The 24,539-nt window shown below is 42.1% G+C and overlaps 1 protein-coding gene across 8 annotated transcripts in view; it reads left to right on the forward strand.

Moving 5' to 3' along the window:
• Positions 1-20,395, forward strand: part of LDLRAD4 (low density lipoprotein receptor class A domain containing 4) — a 281,846-nt gene extending 261,451 nt beyond the window's left edge. For 6 of the 8 annotated variants that reach the window (XM_050306900.1, XM_050306906.1, XM_050306915.1 and 3 more), the window contains 2 exons: positions 8,279-8,332; positions 9,598-20,395. In XM_050306900.1, coding sequence (XP_050162857.1) covers positions 8,279-8,332; positions 9,598-10,140 — 597 coding nt within the window. In that variant the 3' untranslated portion in view covers positions 10,141-20,395. The remainder of the gene's footprint in view (positions 1-8,278; positions 8,333-9,597) is intronic. The other 2 variants (XM_050306923.1, XM_050306941.1) reach the window with 1 other exon arrangement.
• Positions 20,396-24,539: the final 4,144 nt, after the last annotated feature.

Below are 24,539 nucleotides of genomic sequence, written 5' to 3' on the forward strand. Positions count from 1 at the left end.
TAGCCATGTGAGCACTTCATGGGAATTGATGATTGGATGGCAAGAACTGGTTACTAATTTTTCTGAAAGCCTTCTGGTGTAGGTTTGTCATCACTATTACTCATCTGAATTTCTGATAAGCTGAAGCTGTTCTTACAAGAAGGCCGTACTTGTAGGGGATGAGGCTTTAGAGGTCTCTGAGTTCAGATGTCAAAGACATTGAATTTTACTTTGTCTTGGGTGTTAGAAGGAAATTCTGATAGAAACTGTCTGCGCAGTACAAACCTTTAAAAGCAGTTTGTGGTGCATGAGGGTCAAAAAATCTCTGTGATGAAGAACTGAAAATGACCAGTCTGTTCTCATTGTCCATAGTGGAGTGAGTCACACAAGAATAGATAGTGTGAGCAGTAAGATGCAGGCTAGATTGTACACTTTTAAAATACATTTATTTTCTCAACAGGCAAGCCTTGTTCTGTGTGCATGTGCTATCCATAAGTGGATTCTCTTCCAAGTGAATATTTTTTTAACAACATATAGACTCTGAAAACTTAATTAATTAAAATTAAACTAAAAAACTTAAATGTTTATTAACTGCTAATGTCTGAAGAAAATATTAGTCTGACTCAGGCCTTCTGTTGGTGGAGAAATAGTGAATGGAAATAGAGGAAATTCAGATGTATTTCTTGAAAATTAATTTACTATTGGGTAGTTCCTGTGGTGGGCTATGAATTGAACACCCTGTCATATAACTGAGGTAGCAGAAGTGTATGAGGGTGTAGAATCCAGTCTTTCCTGTTTACATGGGGTGCTTTTTTTTTTTTGTCCTTTTGTTGTCTTGAATTTTTTTTCTTTTCTTCAAGCCTGTCCTATTTCTAGATAATCATGCCTTCCAACAGCTAAGTGGTGGCTGAATTGCACAGGTTTCTGGCTATATAAAGACTAACTATTGAAAGGTATCTTGCTTCTTCTGGTTCATCTACAGAGTGTAGTGATCAGATGAATTAGCTGCTGCCTTTATTGCCAGCCTCACACCTGTAAAACTCATGGGTCAGGCCTCAGAAATAACCCACAAATACCTTTTATTTCATTTCTTTTTCTGGTTGAACTTCCTTAACGTTTTTTAAAAAAAAAAACAAAAAACACAAATAAAAAAACCAAAAACAAACAAACAAAAAAAACAAAACAACAAAAAGACCCGAACAAACATCCCCAAACAAAACAAACAATTTAAGAAGTATTGGTAATGAGAATTTCAACTTCCAGGCCAAGTTGGAAATTAGAGTATTAAAAGATGAAATATCACTGTAATCACAAGTGTTAGTAATATTTGATAGACAGAAAAGGGACCAATCATAGAAAAAAAAGATTTCTCCTTGACAAGCACATGCAAAAAAAGTCATCGTTATGTACCTGTCCTGTCAATATGCTTTTCTGTGTAACCACCACTTCATCTTTATCTTTTTTCTTTCTTTTTTTTTCCTTTCCTTTTTTTTTTTTTTCCTTTTTTTTTTTTTTAAATTTTCATCCCCTCTGGAATCTCATCTTCCAGTCTTTTGCCTAGTCTTTGGGTTTTTTTATTACCTTGGTTACTGTGCTGAGGCCTTAAACAGATCCCAGCCCAGGGCAGGACAAACACTGCTCAGGAGTAGTGGATGCTTCTGCAGCAGTGCTGCTGAGGATGCTGCCTCCCCTCTCCTAGTGAGGCTGTTAAACACTCCAACCCTGGTTAACATCAGCAGAAGTAAGAGTTTTGTGGTCATAGCTGTGAGACGTGGAATGATGCTGAGTGACAACCATGTTGATGTGAGTGGCAGCCTGAAGTGAGCCTGCAAGGTGCTAAATGGTGTCCATATCACAATGGATAAAATATTGAACAATTTCCCCCTGCTGGCTCATCCGTCAGCAGTGTTTGGCTTCACAGCTGGGAGCAAGCCAAGGTTTGCAGAACACCTGAAGAGGGATAAGAAGGCTGCAGGGTGTGGAATATACCAGGAGCATGCTCAGGGCTGCTTCACTAGGACAACACAACCTCTTGTGTGGGAGCAACTGATGCTGCTGGCAGTGCTGGGAGCTTTTAGGGCAGAGCCATGTGGGAGCCTTAGAAAGGCACATCCATGTGCAGGATATGTGTGTCTGATGTCCCAGGGGAGTTACATGTTGCAGCATTGCTGCCTGTGCCTTGGGAGAATTGACACTGTATTGGGAGGGCAGCGTTGCTGCTAACCAGAAGCATCGTGCTGAATGTAGGTAACCTCAGCTGAGCTGCTGCTGTGGCACTCTGCTGTTTGCTGGGACAAAAGATAAATCTTGCTTCGTGATGATTAACTCTTAATGTCATCACCAGTGATTTCCAGGGGAACATTGAGGGGAAAGAGATTAACTAAGTGACTTACAGGGAGATGCTTAATGAGCTTCTGATGTTCCTAAATTCATTCCTTCTCTCTATCCTGGTGGCTTCTGTCTTTGTGTTGTCTTCTTTTATAAAGTGGATGTTGAAGGAGTACTGAACAGTTGGACTGCCCCAGGCCTACTCCTGGCAGCAAAGTCCCTGCATCCATCACATAAGATGCTCAGCCTGGCCAGCCCCTGCCTCCCAGCACCGAGGGCAGCACTGCTGCTGGGGATAGTCAGCTTGCATTAGAACCTGCATTGATAATGGTGGTCTGGAATGTCAAGCTCCAGGAGCACAGCTTAAGAAATACTTCTCTCTGTCCTGTATCAGCTATTTCAGAATAAAAGGGAAACATCGGGAGGGTGACACAAAATACTCAATAATAATTGACAGCTCAGGGATTTGTCAGTAATTTCAAACATTAGTCTTTTCTGTTGGTCTTTTAAATTATTTCCTACTGATTTTGGCATTATTCCTTTTGTTCCCTGCCGGTGTCCCTGGGCCACTCATTCTCATTTTCTTACTGACATACGCAAAAGAAAGAAAATCCCACTGGGAACAAGAACCCAGTCTACAGCTGGGAGAGAGTGTAAGTGCTGTAGACTACCCTGCTTTGCCAAATCTTTTTGTTTCTACCAGTCATCAGTTGACAGGGGCTGGACCTGTACTGTATTCTCCTGCTGTCTCCTTGAGGGACATAGGCTTGCCTTTCCCTCGGGGAGTGTTGCCAGGAGGGACAGTGTGCATGGCTGCCATACTTTGAAGTCTACCACAGTACAGTCAATGTATCTTTAATAAGGGCGGGATTGTCTAGGAAATCTGCAAGTAGGATGAGAAGCGAGGAGCCCTGGCTGTGGGTGGCTCCTGACTCAGTGTGTCATCTTGGCAACTTGCTTCATCTCCAAAGGAGGAAGGGATAATAGTACTTAACTCCCTTCAGCTGAATGAAATGAAGATTACGTGAAGTGATGAAGTGCTGTGAAGTTGAGGAAATAAAAGTTTTAAAGCATTAAGTAACAGAAATAATTGCAGTAAGTGTAGGGAGGCAGATTACATGTGAGAGATTTGGCAGTCTCCATAATTCTCTAGTGCTTCTCCTTGGTACCATGCACTGCTCTGCCAGACACTGTCACCTTTCCTGCCCTTGAGGAAACACAGCTTTTAAGGGAACAAGCAGTCCTGCTGGAATAGTCGTCATTCAGCTGGGGACAGCACAATAGTTTGTTTTGCTTGTGTTTGGCAGGGAAAATGTTGCCATCTTCAAAGCTGCGATGGTCTGTATCACCCAGGAGGAGACAGGGAAGGAACAAGCCCCTGTGCCTTCCTGGAGCATTTTCAGCAAGCCAGTGCTTTAATGTGGTGTACTGTACCACCTAGGGCCAAAATAGGAAACTACACTGCTGTCTGAAACATTTCATTTGCAAAAGAAGCATGTATATTTGTGTGTGTACATTAATATATGAAAAAAATAATAAAATAAAAATCTGAGGGAGAAAAGAGGGACCTTCTTAATTATTTTTAATGCATTTTAAACAGTGGAAAATTGACTTTTGTTTCTCAGGAAACATAATTTCAGGCAGAGTTCTATTTCTCAGGAACTTTAAAGTGCAGAAAGCCTGAAAGTCTCCTTAACAGTGTTTGCATTATATGGAATTGTCATGGTTTAACCTCAGGTGGCAACTAAGCACCACATAGCCACTTGCTCCCAGCAGGATGGGGGAAAGAATCAGGAAGGTAAAAGTGAGAAAACTTGTGGGTTGAGATAAAGACAGTTTAATGGGTAAAGCAAAAGCTGTGCACACAAGCAAAGCAGAACAAGGAATTCACTCACCACCTCCCGTGTGCAGGCCAGTGTTTGTCCACCTCCAGGACAGCAAGGCTCCATGATGTGTAATGGTGACTTGGGAAGACAAATGCTATTACTCTGAGTCCTCCCCTTCCTTCTTCTTCCCCCATTTCTGTATGCTCAGCATGATGCCATATGGTGTGGAATGTCCCTTTGGGTCAGTTGGGGTCAGCTGTCCTGGCTGTGTCCCAACTCCTCGTGCACTCCCACCCTCCTCGCTGGCAAGGTGGGGTGGTGAGCAGAAAAAGGCTCACACTGTGTAAGTGCAAACACATCCCTGTGTTATCAACATAATTTTCCTCACAAATCCAAAGCATGGCCTCATACTTATGACTATGAAGAAAGTTATCCCTGCTGAAATAAGGGATCCTTTTACTTTATTATAGTTTGAGAAAATTTTCTTACTAAGTGTAAATTTTTAGCTATAACTTCTCATGAGTTAAAAATTGTTCTTCTGTTAAGTGTCTTTCCTGCTCAGCTGAGGCGGTTAGGTGTGTGCTCCAGTGTTTAAAAATGTCCTCAAAAAGTCGTCTTCCTACACTGTTTAATTCTAGAGGCTCTAAACCTCTGTAAAATACAACATAGCAAATTATCTTCAGGCTTATGCAGTCTCCTAAGCTCTATATACTGAGCTAAATAATCATCACCATAAGATAATTCACCATAATTAACTAATCACTCAGCTGGATTTATTAAATGATGCTGTTACTTAAAAACCTAATCACAAGATTAATTTCTGTAAATTGTTATGAAACCCCAAAATGGCAAAGATCAGCAGAAGGCATAGGTGGATCCCTAAGATTGTTCTTGCTCGGTGTTATTCGTAGGTGCTAGGATTTTCATTCCAAAGCCTAACAGTGTTAAAGATTAATATGATATAGATAATAAATGTATAAGCTTTCTCTCCCTGTTACTTCTAAATATTGAAGCTCATGCCTGAAGACTTTTAGTCTCTTTAAGAAGGAACAAGTTGAGGTGGCTAGCTACTGAGTAACTATAAGAAACAGGTAAATGAGGTACTGCCCACATCAAAAAATGGATAAATTGCTTTTGCTCAGGTTTAGTCTTTATTTGTGCATACCTGAGAGCTACTTGTACAAATCTCTGGGCATTTGGTGTGAGGAGAACTGCCAGCAACTGAATGTGGGAGCTGGGAAGTGCCTTATCAGCACAATGCTGGGTGCTGTGGTACTGGGGCTGAAAGTGTGTGCCAGGCCTGGTGGCTGGTTAGCTGTGGTGCCAATCCTTATTGCTTGTGCCTGCTTTTGTCTTGCTCACAGGGTGAGTAGGATGAGAAAACAGTGGAAAGAAGTTGAAAAGTTTTTTTAGTCGTTAGACCATTCTACCTTGGTATTTTGAGACACAAAGAGAGAAACAATACGAGGAAATATAAATACAAATGCTGTCAGTTCTCATCTGACTTTCGCTGATCTGAATGCAGGGAAGTATTTTAGCTGCCAAATGAAGGTTTGTAAGTAAAGAGACAAGGAGAGAGCAAGAAATAACACTTTCAGTCAGTGTAGGTCACCCCAGATTGTTCATGGTAGTTGCATCACATTATTTCTTAAATCTACATCTTGGGAGAAAAAAGGTCACCCATATATTTTCCTTCTGCAACACTTTCTTCTCTTCTCAACCCCTCGACATCGCCCCAAGAACAGTGGAGTAGATGGGCACATAACTTTGGGTTAGATTGTACCTACCCAGTGCAGAGGAGGATGAATTTCCCTGAGATACTTTAAGGTAGGTAGTAAGTCTCATGTGGAGGATGCAGCAATTTCAGGAGGACAGAAATTCCTATGTTGGGTCAGTTAGTCTGGACTTGGTGATGAGAAGATCCTGTACTGTGGCACTGGACCAACCATGTATGCATGGTGAGGTTGGTCTGCATGTGCTGTGTGAGCCTGGTATTTTTGAAGTGTGGGCATGCTAAGCACATGTTACCCAGCCATCTGCCTGGGGAGTTCTGGCTCCTGGCATAGAGATCTTACTGGGGGTTGGCTACTGCCAAAGGATTTATTCAGCCTGCTGCTCTATGCAGAGGAAACCTTAAGGAAGGGGGCAGATACAGGTAGTCTGTGTGACATACTGTCACAGAAACCATGTTGAGGGATCTCACAGCCTTGGAGTTCAACTGCATCCCAAGCTGCCTTCTCAAGTAGTTATCCCAGAGTGGGGATAGTCTCAGGCTCCTTTGGTCTGATACTTTTCCTGTGACTATCCCAGTGCCCTGGACACACTCTGTGAGGTCCTTATAGCAGCTGCAATGCCTCCTGTACTGGGATTCAGGCATCAGCAGTAGAAATAACAGGCAACTCCTCACTTCCAGCAGGTTGTTTCTGTTAGGCATGTCTGATACCAGATCTGAGTGCCTTGGCTCAGCGAGCGGATCCCATTCCAATCAGCATGCAAGGAGTTTTTCTCCATATGCTGTACCCTCTCCCTTGGCTCTTCTTACTCTCCTGTCTTTGGGGAGATGGGCCCTAGAATGGGTGTTGTCATTTCCACTTCCACATCAGGAACTCCTTTTTATAAGGGAATTTAACTATAATGTGAGTGGTGGGGGTAGATCTTACTTCATTCTGGGTTGGGTCATTGATTTTGCATTTTTTCCTCTCTTCTGAGCTTGAACATATTAAAGGTGAGACTAAGACCGTTGCACTAAGCATAATGCTACATACTGTCATATTTTCAAACCATCCCTGAGGAATCTGCTCTTGGTCTGTGTATGGCCAGGAATTCAGTGGCAATTAATTGAGAACTTCAACTTTGACTAATATGTCTTACTAATAGTTGCAACAGGCTTGAAGCCTGTTGGGTCAACTACTGATAACCTGATTGTCTTTGCTTGTGCAGACATACCCTCAGATATTTCAAAATGAGGGCATCTGGGTGATGGAGAAATGGAAGAGAAGGTGGGTAGAAGTATATATACACTTGTCTTTCGTATCAGGCCCTTTGCAAAGGAGGATACTTGGGGAAGTTGCAAATAATTGCTATTGTCAGCCTCCCTCTACCTCTGCTCTCCAAAGCTACAGAAGAGAAGTGTACCAGTTTTGTTATTCAAAGCATTTCCCTTAACAGCTGAATCCTGTGGGAGATTCCTCTTAGAGCAGCTTTCCTCTTTGGTGGACTCTCCTGACAAGATCACAGACGGCTTTTGGTCTCTGAGTGTCATGATGAACATCTAGTTGGGTCTATTTTTATATCTGAAATATGTTGAAAGATGCTATGGTGAGAAGAAGCAGTACAGTACTCTGTACATGGTAATGCTTTTGGGGACAGTATGCATTTTCCTTCCAGTTCTTGAAATTTCTTTTATCTGTAAAACTTGAATTAGCATTAAGAAAATAGTCATGACCATACATTATTTTGATTTTCTCTTTGTGCACCAGGATTGGAGTTTTGTGCTTTATAGTTGCTCTGATGTGTCCTTTTCAGCTTCAGAATTTTCCAGTAATACATTCTTTGCAGGAGTTACTGCTACTCTGAACAATTAATTAAGAAAAACAGTGGTACACCTTAAGCTGTTTTCCCTTATTGACATACTGTTCTTCACCCTTTTATTCTACCCTGAGTGCTGGTATGATGTCAAAACACCGTTTTGAGGCATGAGAGAGAAAATACTTTGGCCTGAGAAGGTAGAGAAGTGGTTGAAGAGGGGAACTGGTGGCTGAAACCTCAGCTGCTTAACTATCCTTTGTGATGGGAATTGAGCAACTGACAGTGTTACCAGATGATACCTGGGTTTAGCATGACTGTCACTTCCCCTGAGATTAGAGACGCCAGGTTTTGTTGTGAACTGTTTTGCCCCTGGTGTGTGACTGGGATCCTGGCTGGCAGGTCAGCTTTGTCAGACCTGCCAGCCTTGCTGACGTGACCTCATCACGAGTTGGAGGTGACAGGTACCTGCTCAGCAAGTAAGTGCTGAAGTATCTCCTGTCATCTCCGCTTGTTACCATGTTCTCCTAGCTGTGACCAGCTTGCTGCATCCGTATTGGGGCAGGATGGTGATGTGATGTATTAATTTTCCTCTTTTGTTGTTTTCTTCCACATTTCAGGAAGGGTGCTTGTGGCCTTCAGAAAGCTCGGTTTCGCGCCAGGGTGCTTCAGAGGTACTGACAGATTTCTGACTATCTTCACCAATGCGCTTTCCCTTTTTCCTGTAATGTGTATTTGGTTCCTTTCAAAAATACGCATCTGTTTTTTAAAGAAAGCTTTTTCAGTGCAGTTCATCTAGTCGTGTGAGCTTTTCTTAACTCACATTTCATAAATACCTGAGACCTTTTCATTAAAGTAGTGAAATTCTGCCTACCTGACACCTCATCTCCATCAACAGCTACCTGTGTCATAGTAGGTATTCCCAAGTAAGTGGTGGAGGTGTCTCTCTTTTATGCAGTGGCTCAGCAATTTGAGATCCATTAGAAGCTGGGAGACTAGTTGCTCTTGTCCCAGAATTTTTCGTAGATTTACAACACATATTCAATCACCAGTGTCTCCCATCTTCCAGCTACTATAGATCCCTGGTCTGTGTAATAATTTGTGGGTGTATTTTGCTCTGAGTGATCCAGTGTCCTGTGACAAACAGCAGAACTTCCTGATGGTTGACCCTACATCTGTGAGGGTCATGGGCTGAGAACCAGCTTGGATCCAAAAAAGAGAAGAGCAGTTTGGTAGATCTGGCTCTGAGAAGCTGATATGTCTGTGTGGATCTGGGATTAGAGCAAGTGAGGAGCGGTAGCACCTCACAGAAGTCTTCCTTTTGTAAAGCCTGATCTTCTCAGGGTTTAATATACATAGGGCATTTTTTGCATTCACAGTGCAGAGGCTTTGTAGGTCCTCCCCAGGGGCTGAGTTCTGGCTGAGAACTGAGGGGGAGAAGGACACCTGATATACTGTGGCAGTGAAGGCGTGAGATATGCTGGGCCTTTACAAAATGTACTAAAATGACCATGTGAATTCTTTGGTGATGTGTAGGGTATTACATTGAGTAGGAGATGGAGGCTCATACTGCAGCTGAAATTCAGTATTGGGACACGGTTGTAGAACTAGTCAATTGTCAAGACTAGAGAGAATTTGTTTCCTTTGTTCAGAAACCGAATAACTTGCTTTCGCTCTGGATGTTTTAATGTCAGAAGGTGTATTGGGTCTTGGTCTTCCTTCGTGAAGCTGTTCTCAAGTGTGTTAGCTCCTTCCTGCACCTCCTACCTGTTCTCTTGCATGCATGTGGGAGCACGTGTGCACAGTATCTGCTGGGTTTAATCTCCAAGATGAGTGGCAAAGAGAAGCATTCTGCATTTTATCGGTTCTTCGTAAATGTGGAGCAACCACAGTGCTTTGCTCAGATGCGGAGTCACGTGTGTCTCTCTTCCCGTTTCAGATCATGTATGCTCCAAGGTCCAGGGACAGGTTTACCACCCCATCTTTTATTCAGCGGGACCGTTTCAGTCGCTTCCAGCCCACTTACCCGTACATGCAGCATGAGATTGACCTCCCTCCAACCATCTCCCTCTCCGACGGGGAAGAGCCACCACCGTACCAAGGCCCATGCACCCTGCAGCTCCGGGACCCAGAACAGCAGATGGAGCTCAACCGGGAATCCGTCAGGGCACCACCCAACCGAACCATTTTTGATAGCGATTTGATAGACATCTCGATGTACAATGGGGGCCCCTGCCCACCGAGCAGCAATTCGGGCATAAGTGCAACCAACTATAGCAGTAATGGAAGGATGGAGGGACCACCCCCGACGTACAGCGAGGTCATGGGGCATTACCCAGGCTCCTCTTTTTTCCATCACCAGCACAGCAACGTGCCTCCTTCCTCGCAGAGGGGGAGCAGACTTCAGTTTCAGCAGAACAATTCAGAGAGCACAATAGTCCCCAGCAAAGGCCAAGACCGGAAACCAGGAAACCTGGTCTAAAGTTACTCGCCCAGGCGCATTTGAGCTGAAGACAGGAGATCCAAGCAGGGTGGTGGAGGAAGACCCCCCATGCTCCGGTGCACAATGTTGTTGCGTTTCACGTGGTACAACTTAGTAAAACCAAACGTGCAAACCAGTTCTTTGTTTCTGATTCCTTTCAGGGGAATTGCATGCAAAGCAGATTGAAAGAAATACAAACTTCCATTCAGTTTGTCTATGAGCAGTGTTTTGGGGGAGAGGGGGGGGATATATTATTTTTTTTTAATAAACTATTTCAATTATTTAATTCTAAAAGTTAACTTAGCACAGAAATGAGGCTTGTACAGCCTGTTTTATACTCACTGAATGGCTGAAGGAAGAAGGTGGTTTTGCTAGATAAATGGGGGAAGAATTGGCCAGTTTGCTTTTTTTTTTTTTCTCCCATGGTGTGGATTTTTTTTAATATGAAACAAAATTCCTGTTCTGTGTGCCAAGGTATAAAGTTGAGAACTTAGATGAATGCAAGGAATTAATTTGTGTTGTGATAAATGTGTTTTAAAAGGTTGCACTATCTTAATGTTTTAAAAAAATATATTATGAGGGAACTGTTTTATGTGAAGTTCTTCTATATGTTGTCTTTTCACCTGTGGAATAATGATAGAGCTCCAGAAGTAATCTGGAGGAGTTTCCCCCCTCCTATCCCCGGGTTTGTTAGAAAATGGGGACAGGACTTAGCCTAACATCTCTTGACTTTTACAAATCAAGAAATACAGGGACAGTTGTCTTTGCAATAATTTGCGTTCAAATAACAGTGCATCAGTGAAGTGTCTTGGAAACTTTTGGATGGAAGAAGACAAATATGAAATCCCAGCATTTTCCATCACTTAAGGTTTAGCTATTTTGCGGTGTAGACTATTTGTTTTGTAAATGGCAAAACAAAAAAAATCCCAGATGTGTTAATTTGTATTGATTCTAACTACGTGCTGCCATTCTATTCCTTTTCATAATGCAGTATCGCCAGTACTTAACCGTTTTAGAGATTTTTGTCCTCACTGTAGCCTGAAATGTATTTAGTTACATATCATGACATTATGCAATAAATTGTTCGAAAATGCAGGGTGGATTTTTTCCCCTGCAACGCTGTTTAAATACGTGAGACTGTTGTGCTTTTCGCTCTCCATTTCATCCTTTTAGATGCTGACGTTCAGTTCTGGAGATCCATCCTGTTGAAGTGAAGGGGGACTTTGTATCTAAATCTCCCTGTGCTGTTTCTGCAGCAGCACCGAGAGCCTCCATGACAGTGTTGCCGACTTCTGTGGCATCCCTGGCAGTGACGTGGGAGCGCCAGTTACTCTCACTGCAGACTCGTTTGCTCTGGGCCCTGTTGCAGAAACCCTTCTCCGTGCGTGTCATCTGTCTGACGCCAGCAGGACTGCGCTCGTGGGTAAAGATGACTCACATGTTAACCAAGTGTCTGTAAGCCCTGATTTTGCTATAACTGGTCTGAAGAGTAGTTGGAAAATGTTACCTTGCCTGTATCGTGGCATCTGGGGTATTCCTCCACTGGCTGTTTCCATGTGGAAGCACACGCGGTGCCGGAAGGCGGTTGACAAATGGTGATAGTGGCATGACAAGCACATGAAAAAGCACAAATTGCACTTAAAATGCATTTCGGAAATGGATTTAAAGTAAGAATCTTTAGAGTCTTAGCTTGAGTAGTTCCTAATACATAGGTGTATGTGTGTCATAGACCTTTCCACTTTGAGATCTTTCACTTTTTTCTAATTTCCTAAGCCTTGTGCTTGGTTTCGGGCAGCAGCTGCTGAGTGCCCCGAGGGCACCGTGGAAGGAGTGGAGGAGTACTGTGCCCTGGTCCCATGGCTGGAGGCTGAATTTCTGTGGGACTTCTCTACACCAGGGGCTCTGATAACTGAAGTGCATCTTTGATCTATGCAGAGTTTTAATGCCAAAACAGTGTGTGTTTCTGTGTGTGTGTGTGTGTGTGTGTGTGTTTTATGGGCCTCAGTGTAGATTTGTTTTCTTCATAAGTTAATTTGGTTTTATTCTAGTTTAGAAAATGTTTGTGTAACTGAATATGCAGCTCCATTTGTCTCTGTAATTGTTACTTTGGTCTGAGTCATGCTGGTAATGCAGAGTAAAGCTGCCTTTTAATGTGTGTATTATTTGAAGGGAGAGATAGAGATCATGTGATGGGATTCACATATTTTTTTCCGCTCAGACCCATAGGACAGGTGACGGTCAGTCAGCCAGGGCTCTCATCGTGTCTGGTTCCTGGGAATAAAAGCTGTGAAATTAGATTTTTGAAAACAACCTATGAACATAATTCTTAGTTAAAAACAAACAAAAGAAACCAACCAACCAACCAAACAAAAAACCTGAACAGAAGACAAAAGCAGCAAATGTTGGTTTTGGTCTTCAGTGACTTTTGTCACTTTGGAAGTGAGCCTTTAAGCCAGAGAATGTGTGTGCCTACACAGATACTGTGCTGTTGCCTAAATGAGGATTATTTAGCCGAGAAGCCTTCAGGTGAAAACAGCTGGAACTCAGTTGTCATGGCAGAGCACACCTGGACTGGGCCCTGGGTTTGGGCTGGTTGAGTACCAACTTTTCCCACGTGCAAATCTCAGCAAAGTGAGCCTTGAAGTTGCCTTCAAAGTCACCTCTTGGAAATGTACTTTCTTTGAAGATAGCTCTTTGCCCTCCTTTGCCATCTCTGCATGCCGGTGGTTTTATGCACTTCCCATTAACATTGTCCAGTATGCTGTCTCTTAATTTTTCTTGGCTGAGAAAATTTTTCTTTGCATGAAAAATGTAACCTGTTGCAGTTCCGTAGAAAAGATTAGTTTAAATATAACTTAGTATATACTCACCTGATAGTTGCATTTCCTCTTGCATCATCTCATTCTCGTCATAGAATATGCTGGTTTGGAAGGAACATCCATCAGGATCATTGAATCCAACTCCTGGCCCTGCATAGGGCACCTCGAGAATCCCACCATGTGCCTGAGAGCGTTGTCCAAACGCTTCTTGAACTCTGTGAGGCTTGTTGCTGTGACCACTGCCCCTGGGAGCCCTTTCCAGTGCCCAACCACCCTCTGGTGAAAAACCTTTCCTTGATATCCAATCTAAGCCTCGCCTGACTAAGTTTCATGCCATTTCATCAGGTCCTGTCATTGGTCATGAGTGTGAAGAGTGCCTGCCCCTCTGCATCCCCTCATGAGGATGCTGAAGACTGCAATGAGGTCTCCCCTCAGTCTCCTCCAGGCTGAGCAGCCACTCCTCATACGGCTTCCCCTCAAGACCCTTCACCATCTTTGTGGCCCTCCTTTGAATACTCTCTAATAGCTTAATGTCATATTCTGCTTTTCCAGATGTAATGTACAGACAGTATACCTCTCAGCTCTGGAAGTGTAGTCACTTGTTGACTTGCTGTAAGTGAGCTTGCAACCTGCTACTTCTGTTCTGGGGCCTCTTGTATTATAGGAGTAAATATGCTATTTTCTGATGAATATTAGTGCTCTCCAGTAGGAGGGCTGTCAATAATGTAACGTTGAATCAGTCTGTTTTTCTATAATTTCTTCTGTTGCAGTGGGAGAGAATCTGCCCTTGCTAACAGAACAGAACAGTTAAAGGAATACCAGAATTAGATAGCACCATCGATCTTTACAGGCTTAGAAATTGGAGAGCTCTGAAGATGGGTAATTCTATGAAGCATTTATGGAAGATGCCCTTTGAAAATGTGCAGAATTAATAGATGGTATTCCAGAGCCACTCAAATGAAACTTTGTATAAATTATAAAGATTTCTGCAAACACTGTAGTATTAATTGTGTAGATTTTACCTCCATACAGGTGTTTTGGTTCATGTGTCTCATGCACAAAACCTACATTATATGTGTGGAGTTTTCTGTGTGATAGGTCATATTTGCCTGAATTCCAGTTGCACCTTCTGACTTTTGCCCAGTAACCTGTGTTCCCAAAATTCAGTACAATGATGTCCCTACTTTAGGAATTTTCAGGTTAAAAGATTCTTTTTTCTTTAAAATGTACTTTTATGAAATAAAGCATTGTGACCTCTATCCTACTGTAAAGGTTAATTTTTCTCTTAACGTGGCTTGGCATGGCTCCCTCCTTGGTGCTAAATATGCCCCATCTTTGGTGTTTTCGTACGATCTTTCAGGGCTAGAAAAGGCAGGAGGTTTAGCAACAGAACAAAAAAGGGTTTTCTCCTGGTTTACCAATGGAGCACTCAGCATTTAGCTCTAATTCTGTATATACATTTAGCACAGTTGTGGTTGGGTTTGTCTCAGTGCTGTACAAGCAGACTATGTGTATGTGATGCTGCTTAAAAGGTATGAGTGAGGGCTGTGGAAAGTGGTACCCAGGCAACAGTGCAGTGTTCAGATCCCTTTCCTGTAGTGCGTGGCATGTGCAGAATTCGTGGTACTTTGCACAGTAGGTTGTTTTTGTCAGGGAGGATCTACTTAAGTTACTCCTGGTCTTGTCACTGATGAACTCTGCACTTAACCCAGTCTCAGTCTGATGGGAGTTTATTACAGTATGATTTTTCCTTTTAAGTATGCAAAGTCAAACACATGCCCCATGTACAAGTTCTTGATGGCTACTGAGGAAGATACTTGCATTCCTGCAGTCGTGGAATCTGCGGGAACCATGGGGTCAAGCTGTGTTTCATTTGGCTCTCTATTATTGCTTGCCCACTTCTCCCACCAGTTTTTCCCAGCTAGAAGCTGCTTCTCTCATGCCAAATTTCCGAATGTTCATGTTGCAGACTTGACGTTTTTTAAAAACTGTCACTGAGATTTTGTTTTTTCTTATGTGAATGTGGTGCAGGGAAGGGTAAGGAGCGAAATTACATTGTTTATCAGAGATTGCACTTTCTTTGCAATAGGGAAGAAAGCCTTGTCCTGCTGGAGAGTCCCATGTGTGGGTGTCTGAAACGGCGCTGTCTGAGGCAGTTGTTTCTAACCCTGCCAGGTATTGAGTATTGGACCTTAAAACTGACCCTCTGATCTGTAAGAAATGTTTGAATGGTTTGGAGAAGATTGATTGCTAACCTTTTTCTGACTCTTGAGTCCTGAATGTTCATGTTACTAAGGTAACCCGATTTTGTAGGCAAAGAAAAAAGTATGCTGTTAAAAATAGATACGCTCCAAAATTTTTCTTTGCTTTTTTTTTTTTTTCTCCTCCTCTCACTTTCCCCAAGGATAAACAATAGGCTTGCTGGTACATTTGAAAGTATTTAAAGTATTTGGGATTATTCACAAGTTCTCTCTGTTTTTTACCATTAAATCATGTCCATGCACATGTGTGTGCTTACATACATATATGCATGCAAACTTGTCCCCTTGATGGTCTCTGTACTAGTTGCTATTCCATAATCACCTTCCAGAAGTGCTTAATGGCTATATAGTGTGCTCTCAGGAATGACCACAGGTCATTTATCTAACCACTGGAAGCATGAAGAATATCTGCTTTTCAGTCCTGTAAATGTCGTGACCTATGTCTTCATCAGTGGGGGAGTTTCTTGCTTGCACCAGTTCTTGCCTGTCACCTGGTGCACCAGTGCAACTTCCATCTAACAGCTCTTTGCTTTTGGGTGAGCTTCAAAAGGTCCTCGTGCTTTGTGATGACCCTAATGTAGACCTCATGTATTGATATACAGGAAGGAAATGCACTTAGTGTAGTCTGAATCTCAGAAGCATGTTTTTTCAAGCCTAGCTGATGCTGAGAACTGAGTAATCCTTCTGTACAGTGGGTTCAGATGAAGGCTGGCTTTTGATTACATGTTTGCTTTTTAGATAAAGGCTGTTGCACATAATTTAATTACACATGTCTGGTCTTTTCCTGCACTGTGTTGCCTGCTTGCCAACCAGTGCAATTACAACTTTTCTCCTAAACTAGCCCCAAATGTATCAATCATTTCAGTCCCTGCAAAGAGAGACTCTTACTGAGTTCTCCGAGACCTGTTGAGGCCTTTCAGAGCATGGAGAAGTCACTTGTGAGGATGTGTTGAACTTAGAGAGTTTTCCTGTCTGAAGATTGTTCCACATGTTTTGTTAGGAAATTCAAGTTTTGAGACTGTGCCCACTGAAAGTATTGGTTGGTAAGATATTTTTTTTTTTTAATATATACTTAATATATTGTTTGCCAGCCTGTGGTCAGTAATCAGGGGTGTAAATTACCTTTTGACTCGCCTCTGATTGCCATTGTTGTGCTGGGAAAAGCCCCATTGGGCACTCTTGCACCAGCGAGAAAAGAGTAATGTTCTTGGTTCAGCTCTGGGGAATTAACAGAAGCTGAACCACTAAGTTCATCCTCCAAAACTAACATCAGACCTGCATTGCCTCTTCCCAACGAGCTGTAGCTGTAGGTGTTTCGATGAAGGGCTTTGCCACGCTAGTAAGTACCACAGACACACAGTGGAGGAGCCTTCTGGTTGTTCTTGAAATCACAACCACTGGCATCAAATTTATTTCGGGCCTGCTTGAAAAGGAAAACTAAGGATGATTTTATATTGAGAAGTGTTGCAAACTCTCCTGGCTCTTCCTTCTGCCTTGCTGGTGTCCCTCCCATTTTTAGACTGAACACAAGCAACCTGGATATTGCTAGCATTGCTTTCCTGCTATAAAAGAGCTTGCCTTTTTATGTTGGTTAACAATAAAAAAGCAAAACTGTAACCTAGATATACTTCCCCTTTCCTCTGACAGCTGTGTGCTCTGACTGCCAGAGGTGACGCTGTCACTTCTTTGCTTTATTGCTGCTGCTGCTACTGCTGCTGCTGTTTTAAGTGGTTTGGTGTGTGAGCTTTCTGAAACAACATGGTGTGTGTAGGATCTCGTGGGTGACGAAGCTGTCTCTCTTCTTCTTCCCTTCTCTCCTTGGTTTGTGCTTGTCTGTCTGCTGTGGTAGGTTTATTAATAAATTATATACGTCCTTATTAGATATAATTTTGAGGAGGTTTGCATGTCTGTAGTTTGTAAGCAACTAAGGTGCCTCATGTTCAGGTCTGAGCAGATAGGAATCCCCCTTGCACTTGAGAGGGCCTGATGCAAAGCTGGCTGAAGTTGGTAGGAAGACTCTTGCCAGCTTCAGGGGGCTTTGGATTAGGCCTTATGCTCCCACCTTTGTTGTGCCTCACTTAAAATGGTGCTTTTTTAGTTGTCTGTCTTTTTTCTGGTTTGTTTTTTTTTTTTTTTCTTTGTATGGTGCTGTGTATAACTTGAATATATTATGCACATATCCTACCCAATGGGTAGAACAAACAAACATACAAAAATAGATGTTGTTAATACTGTAAAATAATGTATAGATTATACCAATTTTAACACAAAAAATGGCATAAACTTTGTGAATGCCAACTTCTGTGCTTGGTCCTTTTTTTGTAAGAAAATCTGCAAATGAATGCATACAAATGACAAAAAGTCTATGTATTTTATTTTCCTATTAAATATCAATATAATATCGTAAGGGAAAAAGGTTGAACAAATCCTTTTTGACTAGCCTGTGTATAGTGATTGGTTGTTTGATGCATCTTTGCTGTGAAGATTTGTTCCTTTTTTTTTTTTTTAATGTGTCACTTTAAGAAAAAGGAAAAAAACACAAAACAAACAAAACCTCCACAGCTTTAACCTTGCAACTAGATGCTTCTTGTATTGGTTGTTGCCTTGCTATTGCTGAGTTGGATCAGTATTAGTTACTACTTCTCCAGCAGACATGTTATTTATTACAATCCATGATTACATTTTTTTATTTTGGTTTTTAACTTAGAAATGGACTAAAACCTTTCAAATCTTTTTATCCACATCCTAGATTTGAAGTGAAGCTCATACAAGTGGGAACTGACCCAAACCATCCCTGCAAAATCAAAAGTAGGCCAATGAGAGTTCTGTGACAGCAGCCAGCCCTTGCTCTGTGCCCATGACTGGTGTGTGATCCTGCCACTACAGACTGTCTTCAGGCTTGGTGTGTAGCTGTGAATTGTACTGTTGCAGGGTGTGAGCCTTAAGGGTGGACAAGAACAGCCACGGTCGGTAGCGAGCTGAATGCAGGGGTTTGAGTGTGAGCTTTGAGTCGGCAGCTCTGCTGCTCTGTTGGCCTCTGACAGCAATGGCTAATCCCAGGTTCATATTTAAGATTACAGAGAAATGCTTAGACCTGTTCAAACCCAACCCAGGAGGTGGAGAGGAAAGCAATTTTACACTTTAGCTTTCTGCCAGGCTCCCTTGGCAATTTGGTTCTCCCGCGGCATCTCCCTGCATTTGGCTGTCCATCCCCGTGTCCCCTCACGCTCTTCAGTAAAGCAAATACCTCAGGAAAACTCAACATGAAGTTCTAGTGTAGAGACTTGCAGATGCTGTACTTATTTTTCTAAACTGTTTGTTCTAGCTATCCCAGGACAGTAGTTGATATAAAAGTTTATTGGTCCGAGACAGACTAGTCTTCTCACAGATGGATACTGACCAATCTTTCATAGATACTCATGTCTGTATGTAGCTTTTTTATACTTGTCAGGCTTTAACCACAGACATAAGGTAGCAGCATGTTGGGTTACATTTGAGATACTGTTTTTGTTTGGTTTTTCAGATGACTAGCTAAATGCTGTGCTAAAACTCAGGGGGCCCTCTCTGGGCCCAGTGAAGTCAGTAGTGAGGCTTCCTCTGGTTTGAGTGGGCTTTCAGTCCAGTCCATCACCCTGGAGGATGGTGCCTTGGAGCACAGTCCTTCACTGCTTCCCTGTCAGCCTGAAACATCAGCTACACCTTTGTCTGTAAATATCTTTTTAAAAGCCCTCACAGGAGTCCTGTATCTGAATGTTGAGCATGGTTGTTTTGGTTTGTTTGGTTTTCTTTTTAAAAGTGTCTAAGTTTTTTATGGCCAGTTCTGCATCATCAAGCTCTTACAGGTAGCTTGTGTCCAGCCCTCTGTGTGTTGAGCTGTTCTGTCGGTAAGCATGTACCATAGGTAAATATGCATATTTCATTATCGTCACTTGTTAATTCATTTATTGTTTGTCAGGACATGGAGTAAATGTTTTGGAAGTATGCCTTGCCTGGCCACCTTCACGTTTCTGTTTGCACTGCAGTACCACTTCTGTGCATGAAGGAAATAAACAAAAAACCCCCGGCCTTGACTAGGAAGACTGTAGAGAGCAAACCTCCTGCTGGAGGAATCTAGTGTGGAATTTATCACAACAAAACTTGCATATTGAGTGGACCAAACATGAGCATGTCTCCTTTTAGAGGCACTAATTTGCTTTGAAGCTGCAGTGGAAAGAGCAGACTATCTATTACGTCTATTCACAGCTGTGTTCACGCTTTTCCATTTACCACAAAGCATAGCAGGCAGCCAAGATTTTAAAAGAACTATAAGCAGAAGTTAAGAGAGCCTCAGGCATCATAGACATGGACAGCAAAAATAATAATAATAATAATAATTTTAAAAAGTCTCTTTACTATTCTTTAACTAAGCTTTTCTACTTAATAGTGTAAAGACTACATAAGCATTGATAGGGGGTTTATCTTTGTATAACTATCAACTGCCCAATGCTGTTGTGCTCAGAGCATTTCACGAGGGTATGTACATCAGTCAGGCTGTTACACTCAAAATTAACCATCAGATGCCTGTTTTTAGAGTGTTACCCTTTCTTTGTTGTTTCTTGCTAGTTATTTTACAGTGTAAAATGCTTTATTGCTGTATGGATTTTTTTTTTCCTATCTCCAACCTTGTGGCTTTCAAGATCACACTTTCAACACATCTCTTATTTTTGTCCATTTTCTTTCAAGCTATTCTGAAATATGTACAGCACTATCAAAAATATTTAATCTTTCTTTTAAATTTTATTGTAAAAACAAAGCTGTTAAAAACAGTAAGTCTTTTTACAACTGTGTTGGAATTTCTCAATAGCTGTTCATGTGATGCTATGACAAACCTGGCTTGCTTTGGTTTTATTTTTTAAAAAATTTATTTTCTGTTTAACACAATTAATTTGTTGCTTATTTTCCACTGTAACTCCCAGTTATATACAGGAAAAGATTTCAACTGTTGTGTATCTGACTCTTTTAATTGAGCAAATGGTGATGTCCTAGTTTTTAGACCTAAGGTCTGTTCATTGCAATACTTTTAAAGGAAGATGTTGCTCTAAGTGCTGTTGTTAGTTTTAAATACAGATTTTATGCTTGTTCTTAATATGCTGTGGTTAAACCATGGCACAAAATTATTAAAAATTATTAAATGCATTTGTCTCCTGTTGAATTTGTTTTCTCCTTGAAGTGAAAAAACAAAAAGGTTGAAACACTAGAATGACCTTCTGTAAAATTAGTGCTTGTCTTTTTTCCCTTGCTGGTTTGCTGCTGGCAACCAGGTAGCTGGTAATAAAGGAATCAGAGGGTGGACTCAATCCTTGAAGCACATGTGAGAGCCCTGGGAAACAGATGCCTGATGAAGGTTTTGTATCAATGTTCTGCCCCTCAGCCTTTGGTGATTAATGCTGGGATGATTTCAGGCATTTCTGCCCTACATCTCTGCCACAGGATGGGCCATAGCAGGAGACAGCCTGTCACCTGCTGTGGTTCAGTCTAGGCACTTAATCTAAGCCACTCGTGATTTCAGTTCCTTTAAGATAACAACTCCACCTCAATGTCATTTAAAGCCCTGGCTGTTGGTGGCTGCCTCTGGCACAGCAGAGCTGACTGACCAGCTAGGGGATAAGTGGTGGCCCCAAATCATTCGAGTTGCAAAAATTCATTAAGAAATGAAGATGCAAAATATGTTTTGTGGGAGGGGGATTTACAGCCTGGTTTAAGAAACCTGGGGCATGGTTTGGCCAGTGCTTAAAACAAGAGCAGCTGTGGTCCAGTAATGGGAGGAAGAGAGGGATGATATGATTAGTAAGAAACTAGATGAAAGGGTCCTGTGAAACACCTGAAGACTTGCCTTTGGTAAGTAATACAGGTAGATCAAATTATCCCTGGCTGCTACCTGTCACTTTGCCATAATAAAGCCTAACAAAACTGGGGAAGAGCAGATAATTTCTGTTCATAAGTGTAAAGTGATGCTTTATTTAGCATGATTATTAATGAAATAATTACCTTGTTTTATATTTTATACCTGTACTTGCTGGAGTTTGCTCTCTGTTGCTGAGAGGTGATGCTGAGTGGGAGTACTTCAAACCTGGAGCTTTCTTGCAGTTCTTTTCCGGGAAGAGGTCTGCTGTGGGAGCCGTGTCCCAGCCCACTTCCTGATACCCTGCTATGGAGCAGCCTTTATAATACACTCAGGAACCGGGGAGGGGGGGTTCTCCTTGCTGCTGTTCTTTTCAAACACCTTAGCTCTTTAGATGTTACAGTACTTATTTTTGGTTCAAAAGAAACCATTCTCTTTCGTATAACCACCCTGAGCTCGTACTCCTCAATCTACAGCATTTTAATTCTTTAGTATTTAGAAAATTGTTAGATCCTTAGTCCTCAGAAGTGCTCCAAATCTCCAAGCTTCTGCTCCTCCTCTACTGTCTGAACCCTGAACTCCCTGGAAACTGCATTTTTTGAGCCTGCTTTGATCTTTTACTTAATCTGGTTTTAATTGTATTTATATTTGGTTTATAATATGCCATTCTGTTTGATTGTGTTTTAATATCTCTGCCAATGGTTGCAACTCAGAGCTCAGTTATAAATGGGATGTCTCATCTCAGTAGGGTTACTTTTTTCTGCTAAAAGATTAATACAGTGGCTGCTGCAGTCCTGTGAAACCTCTAGGTCTGGCTTCCAGGCTCCCAGCAGTATTGCGTCTCATTACAAAAACACCCTGTTTTTAACATCCCAAACCCTTTTCTTCCGAAGACCCCTCTGTAATGAGACTTCGTTTCTTAGACAAAAATTAATTAGGCTTCTCTCATTATCACTGTTTTGATCGGTTGTGCTTTAAACGAGTTCTAATTAAAATGCACATTTTAAAATCCTTACTGCTGAACCCTGCTCTAATAGCTCGCTGCTACTGCAGTGATGCCCTGCTTTTGTGCAGTTTGCATTGTGCTGCTTTTGCAGAAGTCTAGCACTGACTAAGAAAAAAACTTGCATGGTTTTTTTCTTACTTGTTTTCTACATTTTTTTTTTCCAGACCGACTGCCAAATGATTGCTCCCGAGAGCCTGAGAATGGGGATTAGAGCTGAAATACTGAATTCCTTGCATGTGGTAAAAATTGATGAGCTGAGTTTCTCAGTGTCCTGTATAGTCAGTAACACTACTTGTCCCCAGAACGTTCCAAAACATAAGGGAGAAGCCAAATGCTGTATTTGCTACTATTTAACTGCAAATTTCTGCCTGCCTTAGGTGTTCCAAGTTGCCTTTAATACATTATTTAAGTTGGCAGGACTGCATGATCCATCCCAATGATAACCGCCACATGCTGAGCTGGAGGCAGCTTTACTGGAATGCCAGTGGATGTGCTGCCATGGCTAGAGGGGGGCATGTTGAAGGCTGGCTGTCCCTAATAAAGGGGCTGACGTGTAAGCCGGGAAATGCTGGCAGTAAAATATTTTGTATCTTGTAATGGTTTCCACTATGAAGTGTGTTGCAGAACAGCAGCAGAAAGGCGCTAAAACTGTTTCAAAGATGAGGAAACACACGTTGAGAAGTACGTGCCAGATCTCGGTGCAGCCTATGGCGATGCTAGGAATACCCTTTCCATCGCCACTGTTCTCAGTCCCTCCTCCACCTGAGAGGTGTAGTTTCCCTCTGCTCACTTCTAGCATGCACATACATCTGTCTCATACAGAGCTGTTTTTCTGTGTTTGGCTGGTAGTCTCAGGGCTTTGAGCCAGCAGCCAGGACATAGCCACCCCTTGTCCTGAGAAAGAGGGCACCTTTCTCATGGAGGCCAAAATGCCACCCTTGAGCCCCAGGAGCTCTCATCAGTGCCAACACCAGATCACTCCAGATTAATTTAACATTTGCAGACATTAGAGTGATTGACAGTCGAGTTGAGTGGAAAATTCCAGTTTAATCCTACTCTCTCTGTGTGCCACAGACATGGGCTCAGACAGCTTGACCTACATTTAACCCTGGGCAGCAAGAACTCTTAGGGGAAAAGAAATAAAGTCGTTTTCATCTCAGAGCAGTGAGAATATTCCTGCTTTTTACATGTCCCTGTGTATATGCATACACATGTAATTGTGTTACAATGCTGTGAATATTTCATAAGCTGACCCAAGTTTGCCCTAGTTGACTTTAGTTGGTGAAGAAGACATAAAAGTCAGATTAAAAGCACAAATGTGCTTGCATAGCCTTTTGGCAAGGTTTATGGCAACAGCAAAATGTATAGGAGCTAGTTTTTTCCTGACAATGGGGTTAGGATTGCAAGTGCTATAAAATTTGCTTACAGCTGCAAACTTTATAGCTCTCAGGGAAAAAGCTGATGAGCTGGTAACTTCCACTACTGTTTTGTCAGGAAAAGCCTAACAGGTAAGGCTTGACTGACACACTGCAAAGTCAGTCTGGTTCCTTTGGCCCCGCTTCTTTGCAGATCAAAATGCTGATAGCAACTTCTGTATTTGTTTTGGGAAGTCACTGGTGCAGTATTGTTTGTCACAGCCTTTCAGTGAGAGAGGTGCATTGGCAAACATGAAAAGCCGTGTGACTGAGTGATAACTACATTAACTACTCAACGTGCAGGCCCACTCACCTTTTACAATTATGCTGTATATTCTGCTGATATTATGCCTTTAGATAAGATAATATGCATGCTAGCTCCAGGCTCTTCACTATAAAATTGTGCTCTGTCAGGAAAATGGTATCAGGTATGCTAAAATCGCAACCTGACAGTAGCACAGGAGAAGTAAAGTGCCTGTCTGCAGTAGGACCGTACTGGAGAGTAAATCGTGCAGCTGTAGTTTGAGTGCTGCTTGTGCACTGACAGTTTGACTTCTTTTTTTTTGAAGAAAATAGGCTGGTTTGGGGTATATTCTGTGCAGAGGTGTGCAAATCACTAAATAGAGGATTAATGCTGAACAATCCAGCAATAGAAAATATACTTTTAGTGGCATTGGCAGAACTTTTGAGTGCTCCGTGTATAAAATGATACTGCTTTATCTTTATTTTCATGGCTCTTCTAATCTGATCAGGATAAAAATTAAATGCAGGTCTTTGGTGAACTGAATCATTAGTCATTAGTCAGCCAAGGCAGAGAAATTTCCCTTCCTCCACTCAAATTCATCCAAAGTGTCTCCTCCTGCATTAAAACACAGCTGCCACATTTGGGCTGAAGGCCACAGCTGTGTGCAGGCACCTGCTTTTGGGGGAAAGGTGCTCCAAGCCGGCACTCAGGGAGCGCCTGGATAAAGGACAGCGCTGTTGGTACAAATGCGCTGGTGGGAGGTGCTTGTCAGT

The sequence above is a fragment of the Myiozetetes cayanensis genome, unplaced genomic scaffold (assembly GCF_022539395.1).
Source record: "Myiozetetes cayanensis isolate MyiCay16 unplaced genomic scaffold, myiCay2020 scf1, whole genome shotgun sequence".
Lineage (NCBI taxonomy): Eukaryota > Metazoa > Chordata > Aves > Passeriformes > Tyrannidae > Myiozetetes > Myiozetetes cayanensis.